Genomic DNA, 21,243 nt, shown 5'->3' on the forward strand with positions numbered 1-21,243 from the left:
CATGCATAGCCCTAGCATACCAATCCAGGCCCTTGCCATTGCCCGGCAGGATCACAGCTCACTCTACTCGGAGTGGAGCCACAACGGCAGCCTGGGCCACTCAAGCATCCATAGAGGAAATTTGCAGGGCAGCAACCTGTGCCTCTCCATCGCCTTTCATTAAGCACTGTAAGTTGGACTCCTTTACATCTGCTGATGCCTCCTTCAGGAGAAAGGTCCTACAAAAGTTGCACTCTGGGAGAACTCTGGACCACACAGCTCCCCGCCCTTAGGGTGTTAGGCTTTGGCACATCCCATTCTTGGACACTCACACTATCAGGCAGGAGAAGGAACGTTGGTCCTACCTGAGACGTTCCTTCTCTGCAGATAGTGTGAGTGTCCAATCCTGCCCTAGCGCTGGTGCGATCCGGGAGATGGGGATAAGTAATGGCATGTTCAGATTTATTCACAGCTGTGCCATCGTCGAAAACTGGAGCCAGAAGGAGAGGCAAGGGGACATGGCAACGAATTTGATACTGAGTCTCTGGGCGGAAGGACAATATTTAACCCATTGGACACTCACACTATCTGCAGAGAAGGAACATTTCAAGTAGGACCAATGTTCCTTCTCTGAAAACGGGCATGTGGACAAGATGGGCAACTTTTAACATGTTGAATCCCTAATCAAATTATACTGGATTATGGAACAATACGATTTCTTTGACAACTTCATTAAAAATTTATAAACCACACTATGAATTTCTTGTGAAATGAATACAAATTATATCCATCAATGAATGGATTCCTTATTTCTTCAGTAAATCAATATTCAAATTTAACTTGGCAATCTGCTGATAAATGTAATATCATTATTTCCCTATTAAATATTATTTTAAAATCTTAAACTCTGCTTTTTTTCTTTTTGTTGCTGTTTTTATGTTAAGTATAAAATAAGTTATTTTAAGTATAAAAAGTTTGAGTCCTATACGTTAAAGCGTTAACATTGTATTTGTTATTTTTAATCATTGGTATTAAAACATGGCATTGCTGAAAAACAGCCATTGTCCAATTATGAAAAATAAAACCTCAAGCAATGAATTTAATATAAAAATTTGGATATGATTCGTATCTTTCTACCCTAGGATAAAATTACAGTGCTTGTTCCGTGACCCTGCTTTGCAGTATGCAATCAGAAACTTAGTCATAAATAAACCACTGAAAGACTCCTTAGAAACTTCACTTTCTGTCTTAACTTCCTATCCTCTACTCTAGAACTAAAGCAACAGTTGCCTTGTATTTGTTTTGTATTGGTCAGTAGATTTGGTTTAGGGATATATATTTCAATTTATGATATGCAGAGATATAGTAATTGTGCATTCCAAACTTGCACTACCAGCTCCTCCCCTTCCTTTGCCACTTCCCAGCTGAAAATGTTCGGGACTAGAAAATATGCTTATACGAACACACACAACAAACTAAGGTTAAAACTAATTTCAGACAGACTATATTCAGTGACCCAAATGAATGTGTCTTGGATCTTAATTGAGACATCGGTTTTGTACCTTTATAACCATGATGGCGACTAATTTCAGATTGTGCTTCAGAGACTGGTGTGTTCCAGCATGCAAAATGTGATCCACTAAGAAAGATGATGTGAAAGCACAGTATAGAGCAGTGATGACTAACCTTTTTGCCATCACGTGCCTGGAGGGGGGCGGGGGGGTGTCATGCGCGTGCGTGCCCACATCCATAATTCTATGCATATGACACATACCCCCGGCATGCCTAGAGAGGGTCTGGAGGCTCGGGACAGCAAAAAAAGTCACTTCCTGTCCAACCAGAAGTTGCTAAACGGGCTGTTTCTGGCCTCTGAAGGCCTCCGGGGGTGTGTGGGAAAGGCAGTTTTCGCCCTCCCCAGACTCATAGAGGCTCTGGAGCCAGGTGAGGAAAAAAAACCACCACCCAGGCCCTCTGGAGGCAGAAAACAGCCTGTTTCCCTACTTCTGGTGGGCCCAGAAGACCCAAAAATCAGCTGAGCTCTTGTGCCCCCTGATATGGCTATGTGTGCCACCTGTGGCATGCGTGCTATAGGTTCGCCATCATGGTTATAAAGGTACAAAACCGATGTCTCAATTAAGATCCAAGACACATTCATTTGGGTCACTGAATATAGTCTGGGGTTCTAGATTGGACTGTAAAATTCAAATGCCCGTGTGGCACAAAAAATGTGATTTGCTTTGTACGTAGATTGTTTTTCTAACACTTAAGCAGTAGCTATCAAAGAGCTGGTCTGTCAACTATTAAAATATGTGAGTCACACTTTAATGTTCACTTACCTAATAAGAAAAATGAAGGGAAAAGTCCATCTTAGCATTTTGTAGTATTGGAATATAAATGCTGGACTAGAGATAATCTCGCATTCTTCTTGGGGAGGCTAACAGATTCACTAGAAAAAAATTGAACATGATTAAATTAATACTTCTGATTTTTTGTTATTTTCTTCCCTAGAAAATTAATAGACGTCTCCACTTGTCAAAAACAAAACATAGCAAATTCAATGAATCAGGACAACTAGCCTTTTTCTACTTGTTTTCATTTGTGTGGGGAGCAAGTATTTTGTCTGCAGTAAGTAAGTCAAGTTATCTTTTTGGAAATTAATTTAAATGAACATTTGCCTAAAATATATCAAATCCTTTAATCTTATATTTTTCTCCTTAGGAAGAATTTACAACAAATCCAACTTTGTTATGGAAGGATTACCCCCATTCTCATATGTTGTAAGCTTTTTTTATTTTGTTCTTTTATTTGTGCTAAGCATTTTGCTTCCTTGTTCAAATTAACAAACATATTTAGGTTATTAATTCCCAGGCATCTGAGTATTAGAGATAGAACATGGACAGATCTATGAACCAATTGTCAAGGAACTATTTTTAAAATGTTTATATTAGGATATGAATGTTTTTAGATAGTGAATTCTACAAAGTGTTAATTAGTATTATTTTTTCCTTACATTACTATTTAATCTTGCCTTTTCATTATCATCTTCCTCAATCATATTTTCTTTCAGTTTAGACAACTCTTCAAAAGGGTAAGGTTTAGGGCTCCAATAATTTAAATTATTTTAGCTTCACTTTCTTTAACATGAATTCCTTGCTTTAATCTTAAAACATTTAAGATTATCTGAATATAGATTCATTATAGTTTTATATATGTAATATGTATTCATTTAAAATTTGATTAAATTATTAACCATATACTTGACTTGAAAGTTGATTTAATTTTCAATTAGCCTTCCTTTAAACTATGATCTTCATTGATAATATCCAGCTTAGGCCCCTTTGGCATGTATATTTATGTATTAAAATTTATGTATTAAATTTATGTATTAAAATTCAACTACAGCCAACAATTTTGGCCTATCTAAACAAAAGTGGGTTCATGACTTCTAATTCTCATGATTTGAATGGCAAGGATAATTACTGAATGCTATGTATACATCTTTTATATATATACTTTTCTTTTTAGTTTTCAGGTTAAATTCTTCTATATTTGCCAAATTGCCTATTGGCTCCATGCACTTCCAGAACTGTACTTCCAAAAGATTAGAAAGGTATAAATTGTAACTTTAATTCAGGCATTATATTTCTTTTATTTACTTTCATTTATAACGATATAGGGTGATATTCTAAATAAGGAGAAGAAATAATAATGGAGAGAAAAGTACTTCCCTCAACTTGGTAAGAAATTCATACTATACAGGAATATATTGTTGGGTAGGGAATGTAATGCAGTATATTATTTTGGCTTTCAATTTATGTATGTCCTTGTTAATAGTGCTTTTGAAAAACATAAATTATTATAATACAAACCGTAGAGAAAAGGAAAACTAACACAATTCATATTAAAATGTTTGCTTTTATTTTTGTAACATGTTTTTTCCATTTCATATTTCTAGGAAGATATTCCAAGACAGTTGCACTATATTTGTCTTTATACTGCCCATATATCTGGTGCCTATATCTTGAAGTAAGCATTTATTTATTATTTATCATGTTTCTAGACCTCCATCAAGGATTGTCTTTTATAGTGTCCAAAATACTGTTCAATATATTATGGTAGTCCTCAACTTACAACCATAAGCTTAGTGACTATTAGCTTAGTGACCATTCAGAGTTACCATGGTGCTCAAAACAGTAACTGATAACTGTTCCTCACACTTATGACTGTCACAGCAACCCCAAAATCATGTGATCAAAATTGGGGCAATTGGCAACCAGATTTGCTTAATAACAATGACAAAAAAGGTGGTAAAATTAGGTGTGACTCACTTAACAACCACCTTACTTAGCAACCAAAATTCTGATTTCAATTGCGGTCATAACTTGAAAACTAGCTATTTGTCAATATTATATCTATTAAGAAAAAGCATGTAGTATTTTTGTGTTATAGTTAATCTGCTATCAGATTTGATCATGGTTTAAAAAAATCGTAGAATGCTCGACCAATAGCACAACTAATCCTCTGTCTGATATGTAAGATACAATGAACCTAATTCATTGTTCTTGAACTTTGTTAATGAATGAATAATACTCAGAATGAAATATTTATTTTTACTGTTTCAGCCTTCAGCGCTTGGGCCTAATTTTGCTGGTACCTCATTATCTTGTAGAGCTCATTTTCCACGCTTCACGTCTTTTCTACTTCAGTGATGAGAATAAACAGAAAGGGTAATCTTGTTTTTTAAATTTTCCCCGTTACTGTCAGATAATTAATTTAGTTTCCTTTTTTCACAGTTTTCTTAGTTCTTGTCTGCCTGTGAGTTATTATTTCTTTTACTATATTTGCAAAAATGAAAAACATTTTAGGCCCAGGTTACTTGAAAAACTTGTCTTGTTTAACATTGCTAAAAGGTCTTGCTTTTCGTATATCACCAAGAAAGATCATGACTTTTCACAAATAAAAGTGATCTCTACCTATCATCCACACTTCCTTGTTAGTGGAATTTCTAGCTTTTTTCTCCACACTGAGCTTCATGCCCTGTTGAACAATGATGTATTAACTACTTAATCATTTTTATGATTTCACTAATAACCATTGTTTTGCTAATGTAACACCTTTTCAGTGTGCATATTCCTATGCCAGTGTGTGTGTTTTTTTTAAAAAGGTTGTAGCTTCCAGTATAATAAAAGGTAAAGGTTCCCCTCACACATATGTGCTAGTCGTTCCTGACTCTAGGGGGTGGTGCTCATCTCCGTTTCAAAGCCGAAGAACCAGCGCTGTCAGAAGACATCTCCGTGGCTGGCATGACTCAATGCCAAAGGCGCACGGAACGCTGTTACCTTCCCACCAAAGATGGTCCCTATTTTTCTACTTGCATTTTTTACGTGCTTTCGAACTGCTAGATTGGCAGAAGCTGGGACAAGTAACGGGAGCTCACCCCCTTACGCGGCACTAGGGATGAACTACTGACCTTTCAATCAACAAGCTCAGCATCTTAGCCACTAAGCCACTGCGTCCCTCTCCAGTATAATTTGCAATCCCAAAATTCAAAACATAAGAATAACAAAAATGAAAAGATTTTCCTTTTGATTTTTAAAAAATTTGCTTAAAAAGCACTTCATACAAGCATACTGATTTTGCAGAAATTCTTCAGAGACCTAGATTTCTCATTAGCTAAAAACATGTTTGATTATTAAGAATGCTTTTGTTCAACTAAAATTAAGATTTGAATCACTATTTAATTGTCTTATGCCTTTAAAGTGATTTTCTTTCCTCTTTGATTTTTATTCTATGAGATAGTTACTGTTTTCAAAAGTAATGTTTTCTGTTATAAATCCTGATGTCATGGAAATGCACTTACAATATCTAGCAAAAGTCTTAAGTTTTTTTTTATTGGTCATAGCCCATGATACAGCTGTGCCCATATTATTTAGTGACATAAAGCAACTGATAGTGAAATAATTGTCGTTTTTCTTTTCAGATTTACCCTTTGGGCACTTTTATTTGTAATGGCTCGTCTTTTGACCTTGACTTTGTCAGTTCTCACCTTTGGATTTGGTCTCACAAAAGCAGAAAATCCTGGCTTTTCTGTAGCAGAAGGAAACTTCAATATACTCACAATTAGGTATAGGTTTTTCTGCAATAGCTATTTTAAAATATTCTTTATGTCCACAGATCCAAAAACAGATAATTGTGGCTAGGAAAAATAGTCTTTCTTTATTCTTATGACTATTTAAACTACCACTTATTTTGGTAGATAACATGTAAACCTAACTCAGAAACTTTTCTGTAGTTTTCTGCATTATCCTTATAATGTTGGTCATATTAAACAATCATGAGTGCATTACTGTATTTTTTGTAATATACGAAACATCAGCCCTTTGTCTGCCCTAATAGCAAGCAAGGTACCACTGTAAAGTTCATAGCTAGCTTCTATTTTTCCAATACATACCTTTCTTGAGAGCGAGAACGATGCCTTCCAATTAGTGTTGATTCCTGAGAAGAATCTAACTTCAGTCTCTGCAGTGTTCTTGGCAACGTTTTCAGAAGTAGTTTGCCATTTCCTTCTTCCTAAGGCTGAGAGAGAGTGGCTGATTCAAAATCATCTAACGGGCTTTGTGCCTAAGTCGGAATTAAAATTCAAAGCCTCCTTGGTTTCTAACCTGGTACCTTAATCTCTAGACCAAATTGATTCTCAAATGCATTCAAATACATATATTCATATGCCAGCTGCTCAATATAAGTTTTATAAATAAAACAATCTAATTGTCAAAATGCTTATTGGAAAAAAAAATTTCAGCCATTGGATACAGCACATGCAAATTGGAACAATATTGATGCAAAATTCAGTTTTCAACTATTATAGCTAATAACCATGATCTTAAACATATATTATCTAGGGATGTCTACTATTTAAAGACATATGGTATGTGCCACCCTACTGATAAGAAAGCATTTGGATTGTATGTGTAACTTTATTTTATTTTTTGAATGGTCCATCTTTAGAGAGGATCTCAAAAATCATCATAACACTATTATTCTAACTATGTAACTCTGTTTTATGTTAAACTAATTAGAATTAGCTGTCTGGCTGCAATTTGTTTGACTCAGGCTTGGATGATGTGGAAATTCATCAATTTCCAGTTAAAGAAATGGAGAGAACACGCACAGAATCAAATTCCTAAGAAAAAAACAAACACAAAAATTAAGTCTACAAAAAAAGAGTCCTGCAGATGTAAGTATAGCCCTCACATTAATACCAGTATCAAAACCACAAATGTACATTACTAGAGTGACAGTTGCTAGTTAAATAACACCACTTGATTTTCTTGTTTAACTTTGGCATAGAATGTTATTGTTACCTCTAAATGACCAAAAGCTGACATGATTTTTATATAGTACAAAATTAAACATTTATTTACAGATAGTCACAGTTTAACAACCACATTTGAGACTGAAAGGTCTGCTGCTAAGTAATGTAATAATAAGATATATGGTTGCAACAGGCTTATGACCTCACTTTCATCACGCTTATCAAACTACCCATCCGCGGTCATTAAGCAAGACCTAATTGTGAGTTGCATTTTACTGCTGCCTTCTGAATTGACTCTGCTAGTCACAAAATGATTGTAAAGCACACAAATGATGACCATGTGACCATGGAATGCTGCAACACCAGCTGCAAAGCGCCCAAATCTTGATCATGTGACTGGTTATACTGCAGAAGTCAAAGACCATTCACAAAGTTACTTTTTCAGTATAGTTATAACTTTGAACAGTGGCTAAACCAGGCAGTTGTTAAATGAGGACTACCTGTATTAATTTTGAAGGCTAACTCTGGCCAGCGTACAATATTAAAAATACTAAAACTATAAGCAAAAAAAAACACAGGCCAGAAGACAGGCACTAATTCTAAAACAATACTGTACATGGGACCAACAACCTAAGACTTGGGAAAAAAACATATTTTAAGGCCTTTTTAAGACAGGTTTGAAACAGATCTCTGCGTGAATGTTCGTTCACAGGGCAGACTACAACAGAAAGGCATGATTCCCAGTTCCTATTTCATACTACTATTTATTGGATGGGATCTGAAGCTTGGCAGCTCTGCCCAATTTATACAGGAAAGACATAAAAAATAGCAATAGCACTTAGACTTATATATCACTTCACAGTGCTTTACAGCCCTCTCTAAGCCGTTTACAGAGTCAGCATATTGACCCCAACAATCTGGCTTCTTAATTTACCAATCTCAAGAGGATGGAAGGCTGAGTCAAACTTTAGCTGGTGAGAATCAAACTGCCAGCAGTCAGCAAAAGTAGCCTGCAGTACTGCATTCTAACTGTTATGCCACCTCAATGGAATATAAAATCTTTCTCCAAATTTGTATGCAGATTTACTAATAACATGCAATTGCCTACTGGTTCAGAAAACATGATCCTTTCGGATTATTCAAGTAGAATTATTAATAGTTCCCCAAAAGGTGATTGCATCATTAGCTATATAATTAGCCAGGAAAGGTGTCCTTATTGTCAAACTAACCCCACCCTCTAAGATGCTTTTGTTTTGAAGAAATACATTCCTGGGGGAACAATGATTGGAAAATTTGTTGCTGCTATTATCCTTTTATTATCAACGACTGTCTCCCTTCTGCACTAGCCTTTGGGAAACCATTAGAGAATTGAAGAGGAAGTCCTCATCTCACTACGGGCTAAATAAGAAAGTGAAGCCAAACAAAAACTTTGGGAGTCACTATTTCAGCCAAGTAGAAATAGGTGCTAAAAGGCCATGGTCATCCTCCAGGTGGTTACTGGATTAACTAGAAGATCTCATCTCATCAGAGTTGCATGATAGCAAGATTGACATTGAATAAATTTAATAAATAAATAAAATAAAAATAAATTTTAAAAATTGGTTAACTCCAGAATTTTAAAAAAAATGTTACTAAAGATGCTAAAATGAAATTAAGTTCAACACATAACACACAGTTTTTAAAAGATAAAATACAAAATTAATTTACTAACCTTGCCTAACCCCTCATCTAAGACTATCATTGAGTCTCTCCAACTCCACCCAACTTTTCCCACTTTAAGGTCTTACTTTATCATTGCAAAACAATCCAGTTCTGCAAATGATCTCCATTTCCATTAGTTATGTTTTCTGTTATCTCAGTTAAGAAAAATGTGTAGCCCTCATTCTGTTAATTATTACCACACCTTATCCAATATTACATAAAAAGGCTGACTTCACTCTACTCTTTGTGTGCAGTAGGTTATAGAAGCAAGATGAAATAGAAGCAATTCTCTCTGCAAGAAACATTGATATAATTCGCAAAATGTATTAGCATTCCTAACTTAAATATGTTGAATATGTTCAATTTGCTAACTTATACTTCTGAAATAAAAAAATGTTTATTACATGTATAACTATTAATGCAACCTATCCCAAATCCTAATGTACTGTTTATCTTTTTTTTCATATTATAGCTAATTTTGTAAATGGAACAATAAAATCTGAAGAAGGCATATCACCTAGGAAAAGAAGATCAAAATTTTTGTGAAAAGCACAGATAAAGAGGACACTGATTTAATTGAAGACTTTCTCACCTTAAATAGAAAATCTACATTACACTGACCATAGAACAACTCTGTTTGGCTATTTGGGCTAAAGGACATTGGTTAAAATAATATATTTTTACGTGTATGTTCATCAAAACAAACTTACGATAAAAATATTATTTTAAAATCATTTATTTAATACAATCATCTTGAAAATAGGATATTTTATTATAGTCTGACTTCTAATTACAATGCTGCAATATTAATAGAGCAGCATGGGGGAATCTAATAAACCAGAGTTGTCTTTTATTTGGAACTTTATTTCATTTTATAAAATGTAGTTTTAGAATTAAAGTTAGATTTATTTTGCAATTTTTTTCTAAATTTCCTATACACCTTATTAAAGTGCTTGAAATTCCTTTTTAGGTTAGAGGGCAAATTATTTTTTTATTACCTCTCCATTTGGTTAAAGGTAATGTTTGAATTGTCATTAGAACATCAATTAATACTGTAATTTGAAAAATTGTCAGTTTAGCATATCCAATAATGTGCTTTCAAACAATTCCCATCGTGTAATAATTTAATGCTTAATTGTGAAGAATGGAACCCTTTTTAATTCCGAAAGCTGGTTTTATATTAGTGGATTCTGAAGTATTTGTAAAAAAAGATTTGAAACTACATGCTTCTTCAATATGGTGCTAAAAAGTGCTGGTTTATTTAGAGATCCATGAAACTGTTATATAATTAATTTTTAATATGCTAAACAGAAAAACATTTTGAAATTATTTTCCTAGTGTGAAATGTCAGGTTGTAGCATTAGATACTAAAAAGACATTAATGAATCTTGCATTTTGTTAAACAATGTTAAAAAGATAGGCCCTGCAATATAATTTTGCCATTTGGTCTGATCCTGCATCATACCAAAAGCTTTTATCACCAAATAATAGCTTTCCTTGAATGCTTATTGTAATAGCTTAAGTGTGCATACTTACTAAGTAACAGGACATTTTTGACTGTGCCAAAATCTCCTGTTATAATTCTTTCAAAAGGGTAGGCCAACTGGTGCCTTCCAGAATTAACCATGCTAGTTAGGCGTGACAGTAGTTAATGTCCAGAACATCTGAAGCAAACTAGGTTTTCTTCCTTCTTTTGGAAAAATGATTTGTACTTGAGATAAACAATTGGTTGGAATTCAAAACTACAGGTTTTTTGAAATTGCTTTTATTACCTCTGTAGACTTGCAACCTAGCATGGAAACCATTCAAAGTGGATTTTTAAAATACCTATATGTCATGCCACATGATTTACTGGACCTACTGTTAGAAAATAATGTTTGAAGTTCTACTGGATTCATAGAATTGAGTTCACATTTTTTTGTATTATGAATATAGACTTCTAGATCTAAAAGTTGTACTTTTTCAAATTTCTATCTAAGGATTTTCTCTTCTGCTTTTTCGGATTATCTGTTCAAAACTGAAGTAGTAGTCTTTATTTAGTTAATGTGGATTAGTCTGCAATTCTGAAACTAAAGTTCAAACTCCATGGCTACTTTATAATTCACAATTAAACAATTAGAACCTTGTCTGTTTGTAAATCTTGTAGCACCAGCCATCAATCAAAGAATAAAGGCCATGTAGATTTAATTATTTTTCTATCCTTTTTGTTTGAATTTCTTAAAACTCTGATAGTTGCTTAAACCTAAATGAATTCTACAAGTGGCTATTATTAACCTGGCATTATCCCTATGAGCTAAGACTGGTTCCCAGAATTTCTACCAACTTTATTATTATGGAAGCTGGGATATCTTGAGAGTTATAGTTCCAAAATACCTGAGGGGTGCCTTTTGTGGAAAGACTGCTGTAAAGATCATAGAGAAGTTGTCACCAACAGACTAGAATCTTTGGGAGTACTCTCAGTATCCCTGTCAACTTGGGATGTTAGGGAATATAGTCTTAAATACTTGTAGGTCATCAGATCAGAGAAGGCTGATATAGCAGTTCAGTCTATATACTACTAAAATGTTTGTTATGTATCTTATTAATCTGATATTCATCTTGGCAGGAATTGCTGTAATGTAAGTAAATTCTACTCAGTTAAATTAGGGATAGGAAGTGAAGTGAAAGATTTTGGGGGCTGCAATTCAAAAAACCGACAACTTGCATATTTCCAGCTTATACTATATGTAGAGTGGTTTTCTCTTTCCTAGCACTTTCAGATTTTTTGGATTGCTAACTAAAGCCAGCATGGCTACATTGCCATAGAGAAAATGAATTGCCTTAACATTGCAATCTGGGGGTATTCTATGTATCAGATTTGCGTTTTTGTTTTTTTAGATAACTATATGTACCATAAACATTTCACAATATAGTAATAGATTCATCACTGGGAGCACAAATAGCAGAGGTGCCAAAGATGTCTGTTTTATATGGACACAGACTGAATGTGTTACATTCCCCATTCTAAATAATACCTTAATTATAACACTATTGTTTTTTAAGATTTGACATATTTGTTAATAATATTTGACACTTAAAGTACTAATGAAGAGTTAAAAGTGGTTCTCTGGTTCTGACAAAAATGGTTATGATTGATTTGGAAATCAAGATAGCTGCCTCACAGGCCATTGTAAAATTACCTCGCCTTGCCTCCTGACCAAGTTCCTGTGAGAAATAAGTGGCTTACATTTTTTAAAATTTCTCAATACCATTCAGTCAATTCAGTCACATGTATTTAGATGTTACTATATGGGATGAAATTCTTTTATTTTGTGAAATGGGAGGATATTTTTTTATATCACTTAAACATTTTCATGCAAAATGCTATTCCAGATTTGATTCCTTTTTCTTCAATTGTCCTCTTGTGTGTACGAATTTGTTTTAATATTTTATCTGCTGACCTCATAATATCAATTACGCTGTAGAATGAATATTTTTAATGATTTTGATGGAAATTTATTTATATACTCACTTCATTTGATAGGACCTTAATCTTCTGAGCTGTTCTGCTAAAAAGAGAAACCCTTCTGATTAATTTTCACTGTACTTCTCGTAAGATGTTGCTTTCTCTAGTCACCATGTATGTGCTTCTGGACTTGTTCCAAATAAGACACCGGTTATATCTTCATCAAGTGTTTTATGTGTAAAGTGTTTTATGTTACTAATTTCAAATAAAAGAAAATAGAAAACTACTTTCCTTCTCAAAGCGGAATACTATAAGATTTATCAGTTATTTTAGGAAATAGATGTGGCCTTTTAATTCATGGAGTCAATTTGTTCTGTGGTTGGAACTATATCCTTATAGATCATAGTTCAACTGCTATATTGCCATGAAAATTAAATGTTTAACTTAGCCTACAATCCCTTCTATCCCTGTACACTTCAGAAATTTGATTCCCTTTTTTAAATTCTAGAAAAGCTCAAGTATTTTAAAACATATGTTGCTTAAAATATCCTTGAAATGCAAACATTTTGTATATGGGTGTGTGTGTGTGTATGTGTACACCTTGTTTCTTTGAATTGGGTAGAAGAATTTCTTTAGCAGCATGGGAGGAATATAAATGGAATATCATACTGTCCTGTGTCATTGCACTGATTGCACAGATGGATGTTTTATGTACTATCAAATATTAAATAAAAGATGGGCCTGTGCCTTAAGCTTGTTTTAATATGTTCTAAACAATTTTTCAAAATACTGGAGTATAAAAAATGGTTCACAGAAAATTTGCTGTTTCTAACAGACAAGATTATAATTTAAAATTAGTTGATATCAGCTAACTCTGCCCACAGCCAGGAGTTTGATCCTGACAGCTCAAGGTTGACTCAGCCTTCCTTCCATCTGAAGTTGCTAAAAGGAGGACCCAGATTGTCAGGGGCAATATGCTTATACCACTCAAGACAGTGATGTAAAGCACTATGGAGCGGTATATAAGTCTAAGTACTATTGCTATTAATAAGGTTATAAACTAGCATTTATATAGAAGCCTTTTTAAATTGAATCAAAAAATATTAATTGAAGTCTGGAGCTTGCTGTGCACCAAATGAAATGATGCCTAGAATATTGAACTCGCACTGAGAACTCAATTTCTATCATAAATGTCTTTAAAAGAGTTTCATACTAAAATCTAGCCAATTTTTTTTTCCTCTATGATTTCATATTTGTAGATATATTTACCAATGTAATCCTTATGATTACTCAGAAATCAAGCTCTATGGTCTTTACTTAGAGAAAAAAACAATCTACAACCAACAGTGAATGCATAGTCAACATTTAAACTGCCTGAGCATTTTACATTCATCCAGGCTAAATATCTCTTCAATCAAACTAACTTTCAGAGCAGTGAATATTTTAAAAACAGATATAATTTAAGAACAAAATATACTAGCCATTCCAATCCAATTTCATAGGCATTTGTGGTGTTCATGTCTTGCTTGAATGGCCATCTACCCTCCCTGAGCCATGGAGAAATAAGATTCATTCCCAACATAAATAAGCTCTCTTGTTAATAGTACAGTTATCCTCCTTTAACCATTGTAATTACTGACCATACAATAATTAAGAGTATTGTTAGAAATGTTAATGGTGTGTTACTTTTTATAATCTCTTATAATTCATGGGTAGAGTTGCCTATACTTAAAGCATCAGTTTCTGCTTAAATGCATATTTAATTTAAAAAAAAAACTTCCAGGGGAAAAAAAGCCAAATTGTTTTAGCATATTTTCTTGGTGCATTTTTAGGGAGTTAAGTTACTTAATTGTAAAGCGTTGCAGCTAGTGTGAAATGATAAAGCTGTCATTTGCTTGGTAATGTGCCCAGAAGATGACCTTTCCCTGTGGAACAAAATGTTTTGTGTTCCATAATTGTTTGTTCGAATATTTCGTTCACTTTGCTTTATTTTGGTAACATTTAAATCACAAATTCCTATGCTTTGAATCATGTAAATTCACAAAATGAACTGCATTTAGAAAAGTAAATTACGGTATCATTTTAGGTGAATTTATGAACTGAATTTGTGAAGAGGGTTTTAACAGGCTTGGAGATGTGTCTTGTTATTTTCATGACACACCGAGGATTAAGAAGTAGAATGCATAGCATTTCAAACTTCATTGGTGGGCTTCTTCCAAGAGTTACTCCATAAAATATGCTTACCAAGACTGAACCCCCTGACAGACACTGAACTGTCAAAATGGGGGTTCTTAGATCTGCACTAAATATACCTTCAATCTATCTTTTTTTTTTTAGCATTACTGCTTCATTTTTACAGAACTTGAAAGGTAAATAAAAGACAGTCTCAGACAAAATCCTCTATTTCTAATACTATGAGGATGCAATCTTCAGCCAGTATATTATGACCTTACCTCTTGAGTCTGAGGACTTTCCTTTATATAAAGTTCTACCTGGGTTCTGAATAGACTCTGAGCAAGTGTTTTAGCTTCAAACAATTTTAATGCTGAAATGTTAATTCCCATACTTTGATGTAAAGGAATTCTTAAAACACTCATAATTTTGACTCTGTTAGGGATGTGTATTCCTGGGAGCCTTTCCAAATCTTCTGTATATGAAAGTTTAGTGTACTCTCCCAAATATTTAAAGGTACACACCTGTTCATTTTTATTTCATTTATCATCCATCTGTATTGCTTTGGCTTTCTTTGAATACAAAAATTTTAGATTTTTGGTAACTTACAGTCAGCTTATTTCTTTTGATTTATGGCCCTTCTAAATCCAATGGGATTATGGAAGATGACTGCTGCATTGTCCACATAGAGAAAAAGAGGGGTTCTGTGTCAGAAAGTTTTAAAACATAAAAATCAGGATGATTTAAGCAAACAACATGATGCTAATATAAAAATTATTATGCGTCATGTGCTGGCCATGCCCATGGCTGGTTTAGTGAAGAGGAAAAAAGCCCCTATACATCGTATAATGCCACTGTGACAATGTGAGTTTGACACCCCTTCCTTAAAATATCCAAATGCCTTTTCTAAATTAGAGAACAAAGTTATTTGTTAATATTTGTATTCCGAAGCTTTTTCCATGTAGTGGAAGTAAAGATCATACAAGACCATACAAATTAGTTGTGCTAACCTGCAGAGGTCCTGGAAGGCAACCAATCACAAGTGAACTAAGGTGATGGCTATTACATAAGAAAGACTTTTTAGGTAATAAACTATTAGTTCAAATTATAGAAATAAGTAATTAAAAGGTTAAAATGAACCAAGATTAAAATATCAAAACTGTGCTAAAAACTAGGCCTACAGGAGCCAAGAGACAGATGGGACAGAGCAGAGGTGAAATCTACTTACCTTTTCTACTGGTTCGGAAGTGTGTGTGCACGTGCATCATGTGCAATTTTGGACCCTCTGCGCATGCACAAAGCCACCTGCACATGCACAGAGGTAAAAAACAGGTTACTTCCTGCTTAAAACCAGGAAGTAATGACGTCCAGGCAGGTGGGCGGAGCCTTGCGCTGCCACCACTGGTTCTCTGAACCACCCACCACCGCTGCTACCAGTTCCCCCGAACCTGTGCGAACCAGTAGCATTTCACCTCTAGGACAGAGATGAGAGCTTCTTTCCTCTTAAAGTGTGTGGCCCCCTCAGGGCCCTATATCTTGCTTTAACTTAACAAAACCCAATAGATGTTGAGTAGTACAATTCAGACAGTTATTTTCAACCTGGATCAATAGTCTGTTTATTTCCAAGTGCTGATAGAAATACATTTCAATATCTAGCAGTATTTAGGCAGTTTAGTAATTCAATAGCTGTTATTAATGTTCACTTGGCTCACTGTTTTTCAAAATTATGTTGCCTGCAATAGATAGTAACAAACATCTCACCGGTTTTTTATTGCTGACTTTGTTTTTGACCTCTTATCTCAAAAGCAGTGAGCAGCTATAATTATTTCATTTGGCCTCAGAATTCTGGCATATAATTACTCTTAAAAAGACAGATCTCATCATCTCAACCAACAATTGACAACACTAATGAGCATTTGGGTTATTACAAATATGTAAATAATTTTTGAAAGTGTGCAAAGGTTAACTTTCCTTGCTTATGAAGAAATATATGTTTATGTAATCACAGTCAGCTTCATTCTTTTTCTCCTTAAGAGTGTTTGAGAAACACATACGGATTAAATTGTTAAAAGCCTTGAATCTAAATCCTTAGATTCAAGCAAACTGGTAAGTCTGTTCTGTGGTACTCCAAGAAACTAGTGATAACTCTTAATGGTGTACTTTTTAGATAATTACATTCTGACTTTTAAAAATGTAAAAGTTATGATCATTACATAAAGAAAAGCTATGGAGAATATTTAAAAAATAGCAATATAGCCCATAGGATTCAATTAGTCATCCTACTTATATAGTGATAAAATATATACTTATATGGAGCCACATGGATACTGGTTTATAGATGAAAATTTTAAGCATTTCTAAAGTCCTTGTGGGCTTTTTTTAAACAATCAATGCAGGTTGTTTAAATGACAAAGGGCTTAATTTAGTCTGGAGCTTTCATGATGGGAAGAATTTATACTGCACAATTCTGTTCAGATTCAAATTTCACCTCTCAAGCTATATTTTAATCTTAGGGGGAAATAGATACTGATACAAGTTGCTAGTGAATATTCCCTACATATACAAATGTATATATCTGTAAGGACAACTAATGGAACAAGGGATGCTTTTCATAAATATAGCTCAATTTATGCATTGTTCAACTGATTTAAGGAATAACTAAATACTAATTTGGGAGGTGATTAGCTAATTTTATTTACATATTTCTTTCTTTGTTACTTATTTGTATCCCAACTTTATCATTTTTTTCAAATAACTCAAGGTGGTGGACATATCTAATACCTCCTCTTCCTATTTTCCCCGTAACAACCCTGTGAGATGGGTTGGGCGTAAAGAGTATGATTGGCCCAAAGTCACCCAGCTGGCTTTTATAGCTAAGGATGGATCTGAATTTATGGTCTTTTATATATACATGGTTTTTCAGCAAAATAGAAAATAATTATTTAGACTCATAAGTAACTAACAATAACTTGTTCATGCAAAAACTCAGGCTCAAAAAGCAGATAAATTTATTTCACATATTTAGGAAACAGTACAGATTGTACATTTCTTCCTCTTGCAGAGGAAAAACATGGCTGTTACCTTTATGCAAGTGATCAATGTAATGCCTATGACATTTCTATTGTCCCATCAAGCTGCTGTTCATTACTTTAGTTACTATATATGATTATTTCCTAAATGAGAAGCTGGCATGCTGCAAAGCAAGCTTTACAGTATTTATACAACAATGCCTCTGACTCTTACATAAGTCCCACAAGTACTTTTAGGAAATAAAACTATCAATAGTTTCAGTTTATTGCTTTGTTTGAAATTGTGCCAACCTGACTGCCAATGGGAGGGTGGGAAATGTAAAAAATATCAAAAAACAAAAAGAAACTAGGAAACAACATCTAGCAAGCTGTTGTTTTGTAACTGCCCTTTTCATTGTTTATGAAAAAAAGAATCCTCAGCAGCCATTTTAAGATATCATAACTTACTCTCAAACTTCCAAATAAGCATGGAAACCAAAATTATTGCCTATTTCGGCCCTAAAAAGGTCGCAAAGCATTTTGAATAAACAGCCATTAAAGATGTAAAAGTTGAACATAGAAGCAAGGGTATCACCAAAGAACAGAAATAAAAAATATTGTATAGAACCCACAGCTGAAAACTAAGATCATAGTGAAGTGCTAAAACAAAGCTGATCAAAGACAGAAAAATATTATTCCAGAAAAAAGAAGGCATTATAAAAAGGATTTAAACATTAGTAAACTGCTCAACCTAGAACTCGTTGGAACTGGAAATAGCCAAAGACATTGACTCACACACAACTAATTTTGGTAATGAGAGAAAAAAACCGAAGCCATTACAAGGAACTCATGGCCTATAATTTAGTTTTAAAATAGAATGGAAAGGTAGTTCAATTACTACATATAGCTAAAAGTCTTAAACAGCAATGTTCCATGAGCTCTAGGTTCCCTGTTTGACTAAAGTTACCTATGTTCATGCAGCACACTAAATCAAACTATGATCTGCAAACTATGACCTGCAATATGGGTAGTCCTTGAATTCTGATAACCGAGCCTAAAATTTATGTTGCTAAATGAGACAGTTGTTAAGTGAGTTCTGCCTCATTTTACAACCTTTCTTGCTATGCCAGTTAAGTGAATCACTGCAGTTATTAAGTTAGTAACATGATTATTAAGTGAACCTGGCTTCCCCATTGACTTTGCTCGTCAGAAGGTTGCAAAAATTGATCACATAACCCAGTCATAGAAACTCACTTAGTGGCCTGGGGATGGTCACTATCTTTTTCCCTAAGTGATCTTACAGAGATTTTGTAGAGGAAGAAATATTATAGCGTTTGCCTTTTGATCCAAGGCACAAAGGTGAGTGCAAACAAAAAAAACCCATGTGGTGTGGTTTCATTCTGCTTTAATGGAACCCTTATTCCATTTATCCCACAAGTCTGACTTTAATTAGAATTTCAGGGCCATGAACTTAAAGGAGTACACACTGGAATTGGAACAGGTTCAGAAGACGACTGGGGCTAAGTTCTCACTATATGCTTAATTATGATTATTCAAACAAATGGCTTATTCCATTAATCCACTATTCCTACCATGGGTTTCCCCTGGCCCAGGTATTTATTTTTATTTATTTTCTTTTGTCACAACAATATATGTAGGAATCATACAAAAGATTATATAGTATATAAACATATATGGGTAAATATAAGGAGGTATAAGCATATATATAGAAAGAAGAAAAGAAAAACAATAGGACAGGAACGGTAGGCACGTTTGTGCGCTTATGCACGCCCCTTATGGTCCTCTTAGGAATGGGGTGAGGTCAATAGTAGAAAGTTTTTGGATAAAGCTTTTAGGATTATGGGAAGAGACCACAGAATCAGGTAAAGTATTCTAAGCACTGATGATTCTGTTACAGAGTCATATTTTCTGCAATCTAGATTAAAGGGTTGACATTAAGTTTAAATCTATTAGTTGCTCTAGTATTATTGCAATTGAAGCTGAAGTAGTCTTTAACAGGAAGGACATTACAATAGATAGGTAGTGGTAACTGGCAACCAATTTCGTTGTATATATAGTAATAGCACTTATATAGCGCTTCACAGTGCTTTCCAGCCTTCTCTAAGTGGTTTACAGAGTCAGCACATTGCCCACAACAATCTGGGTCCTCAGTTTGTACATATATGATGTACAATGACAAAAATAAAGGTTATACTATCCTACATTTTTAAGTGACTTATTTTTCCCCGCACACAAACCCAAGCAGCTCCCTTTCCAGCTGCAGGTGGGCACTACGGACCCGATTTTGGGGAAGGCAGGGACCGCGCTCTACCCAAAAGGAGCTGGGTTCCAAACGACCGCGATGGAGCCTCGAGAAAGAACCGCGATCGCAACTCTCCGCCTCCCTTTTCCACTTTGGGGATTGCCATGGTAACCGAGGAGGGAGGGGCGGAGCAAGGCTTAAAGATAAAACGGAATCCGCTCCACCCTTCGCTTCCTGTCAGAAAGGTTTGTATTAGGATCAGGGGAGAGTAGTATATTATTCTTCCTTCTTCCTGCTAATCATCCTGCACGCTGTAAACGGGAAGAGAAAAGGAGACAGACAGTCACACACACACACCCCTTTCTTCTCTCCTATTCGGACCGTTGCAGAGAGATAACAAATAGATATTGAGAGCGCCATCGGCAATCCTGGGCTAATAATAGTTTTTAACTCTTAAATTCAATTCGTAATAACAGGGATGCACAAGGATAGAAGAAGAAAAAAATCAGGACAGCGGTAGCTCCTTTTCCTACTGACATATTTTATTCAAAGACTGAAGGTTTTATGAAGTTTTTCTTTGGGGGGGGGGTGGATGCCTTTGAATAAAATTTGTTGGAGGGGAACGGTGCTAGCCGATTCCTGTTGAAGTTTTGCTAGTATAAATGAACACCGCTTTCTTCCTACAATGTCCATAAGAGTAGAGAATCTGCCCTGGGAAGATTTGTATATGAGGAGTTATAAGAGAGCCAGTTTGGTGTTGTGGTTAAGGCACCAGCCTAAAAATCTGAAGATGCTATCCTGTACTGTAATCTAGGAGAATGGGATTGTATGACTATAATGTTTGTGGATTAGCCTTCATGGTGGACAGGAATGACACTTTATTAGATAAGAGGGGAGCAGTGAATTACTGAGGTTTGTCTATAACTTGTAATGTTCAGGATGGAAAAAAAAGAACAGTGAAGCTCTTCAGAAGGGTATCTCCAGTGGACCTTAATAGGTGTGGTAGAAAATCCTTGCTTTGTGTTTATGATCAGTTGATGAGCAATGAGCTGAAAACTGACCAAGGTTGTCTGATCAAGACAACCATATGATGCTCCCAGTTTATATCTTCTGAGAGCATCTATGAAAATATCAGCTCCACATGTGATGGTGATTTAAAAGGTGATAACTGAAAGGACATTAAAACTGCGCTCCCAATATTAAGTTGGAATACAATGTTTCATAATACTTTAAAAAGGCTATACAAGATAATTCTCACTTAATGACAGTAATTGGGAGTGTAATTTCCAGCAAAAGTGATGTAGTTGTAGAGTGAGATGTCATGTCACCACTACATTTAGCAACAGAAATTGCACGTTTCTCT

General features: G+C 34.7%; 1 protein-coding gene across 2 annotated transcripts in view; it reads left to right on the plus strand.

The window, feature by feature from the left end:
• LOC131195542 (translocating chain-associated membrane protein 1-like 1) overlaps positions 1–12,721 on the plus strand; it is a 28,781-nt gene extending 16,060 nt beyond the window's left edge. For both annotated transcript variants that reach the window (XM_058177536.1, XM_058177535.1), the window contains 8 exons: positions 2,488–2,604; positions 2,698–2,756; positions 3,505–3,589; positions 3,935–4,005; positions 4,602–4,706; positions 5,960–6,103; positions 7,056–7,213; positions 9,465–12,721. In XM_058177536.1, the coding sequence (XP_058033519.1) occupies positions 2,488–2,604; positions 2,698–2,756; positions 3,505–3,589; positions 3,935–4,005; positions 4,602–4,706; positions 5,960–6,103; positions 7,056–7,213; positions 9,465–9,538 (813 nt within the window). In that variant the 3' untranslated portion in view covers positions 9,539–12,721. The remainder of the gene's footprint in view (positions 1–2,487; positions 2,605–2,697; positions 2,757–3,504; positions 3,590–3,934; positions 4,006–4,601; positions 4,707–5,959; positions 6,104–7,055; positions 7,214–9,464) is intronic.
• Positions 12,722–21,243: the final 8,522 nt, after the last annotated feature.

Source organism: Ahaetulla prasina, chromosome 3 (assembly GCF_028640845.1).
Source record: "Ahaetulla prasina isolate Xishuangbanna chromosome 3, ASM2864084v1, whole genome shotgun sequence".
NCBI lineage: Eukaryota > Metazoa > Chordata > Lepidosauria > Squamata > Colubridae > Ahaetulla > Ahaetulla prasina.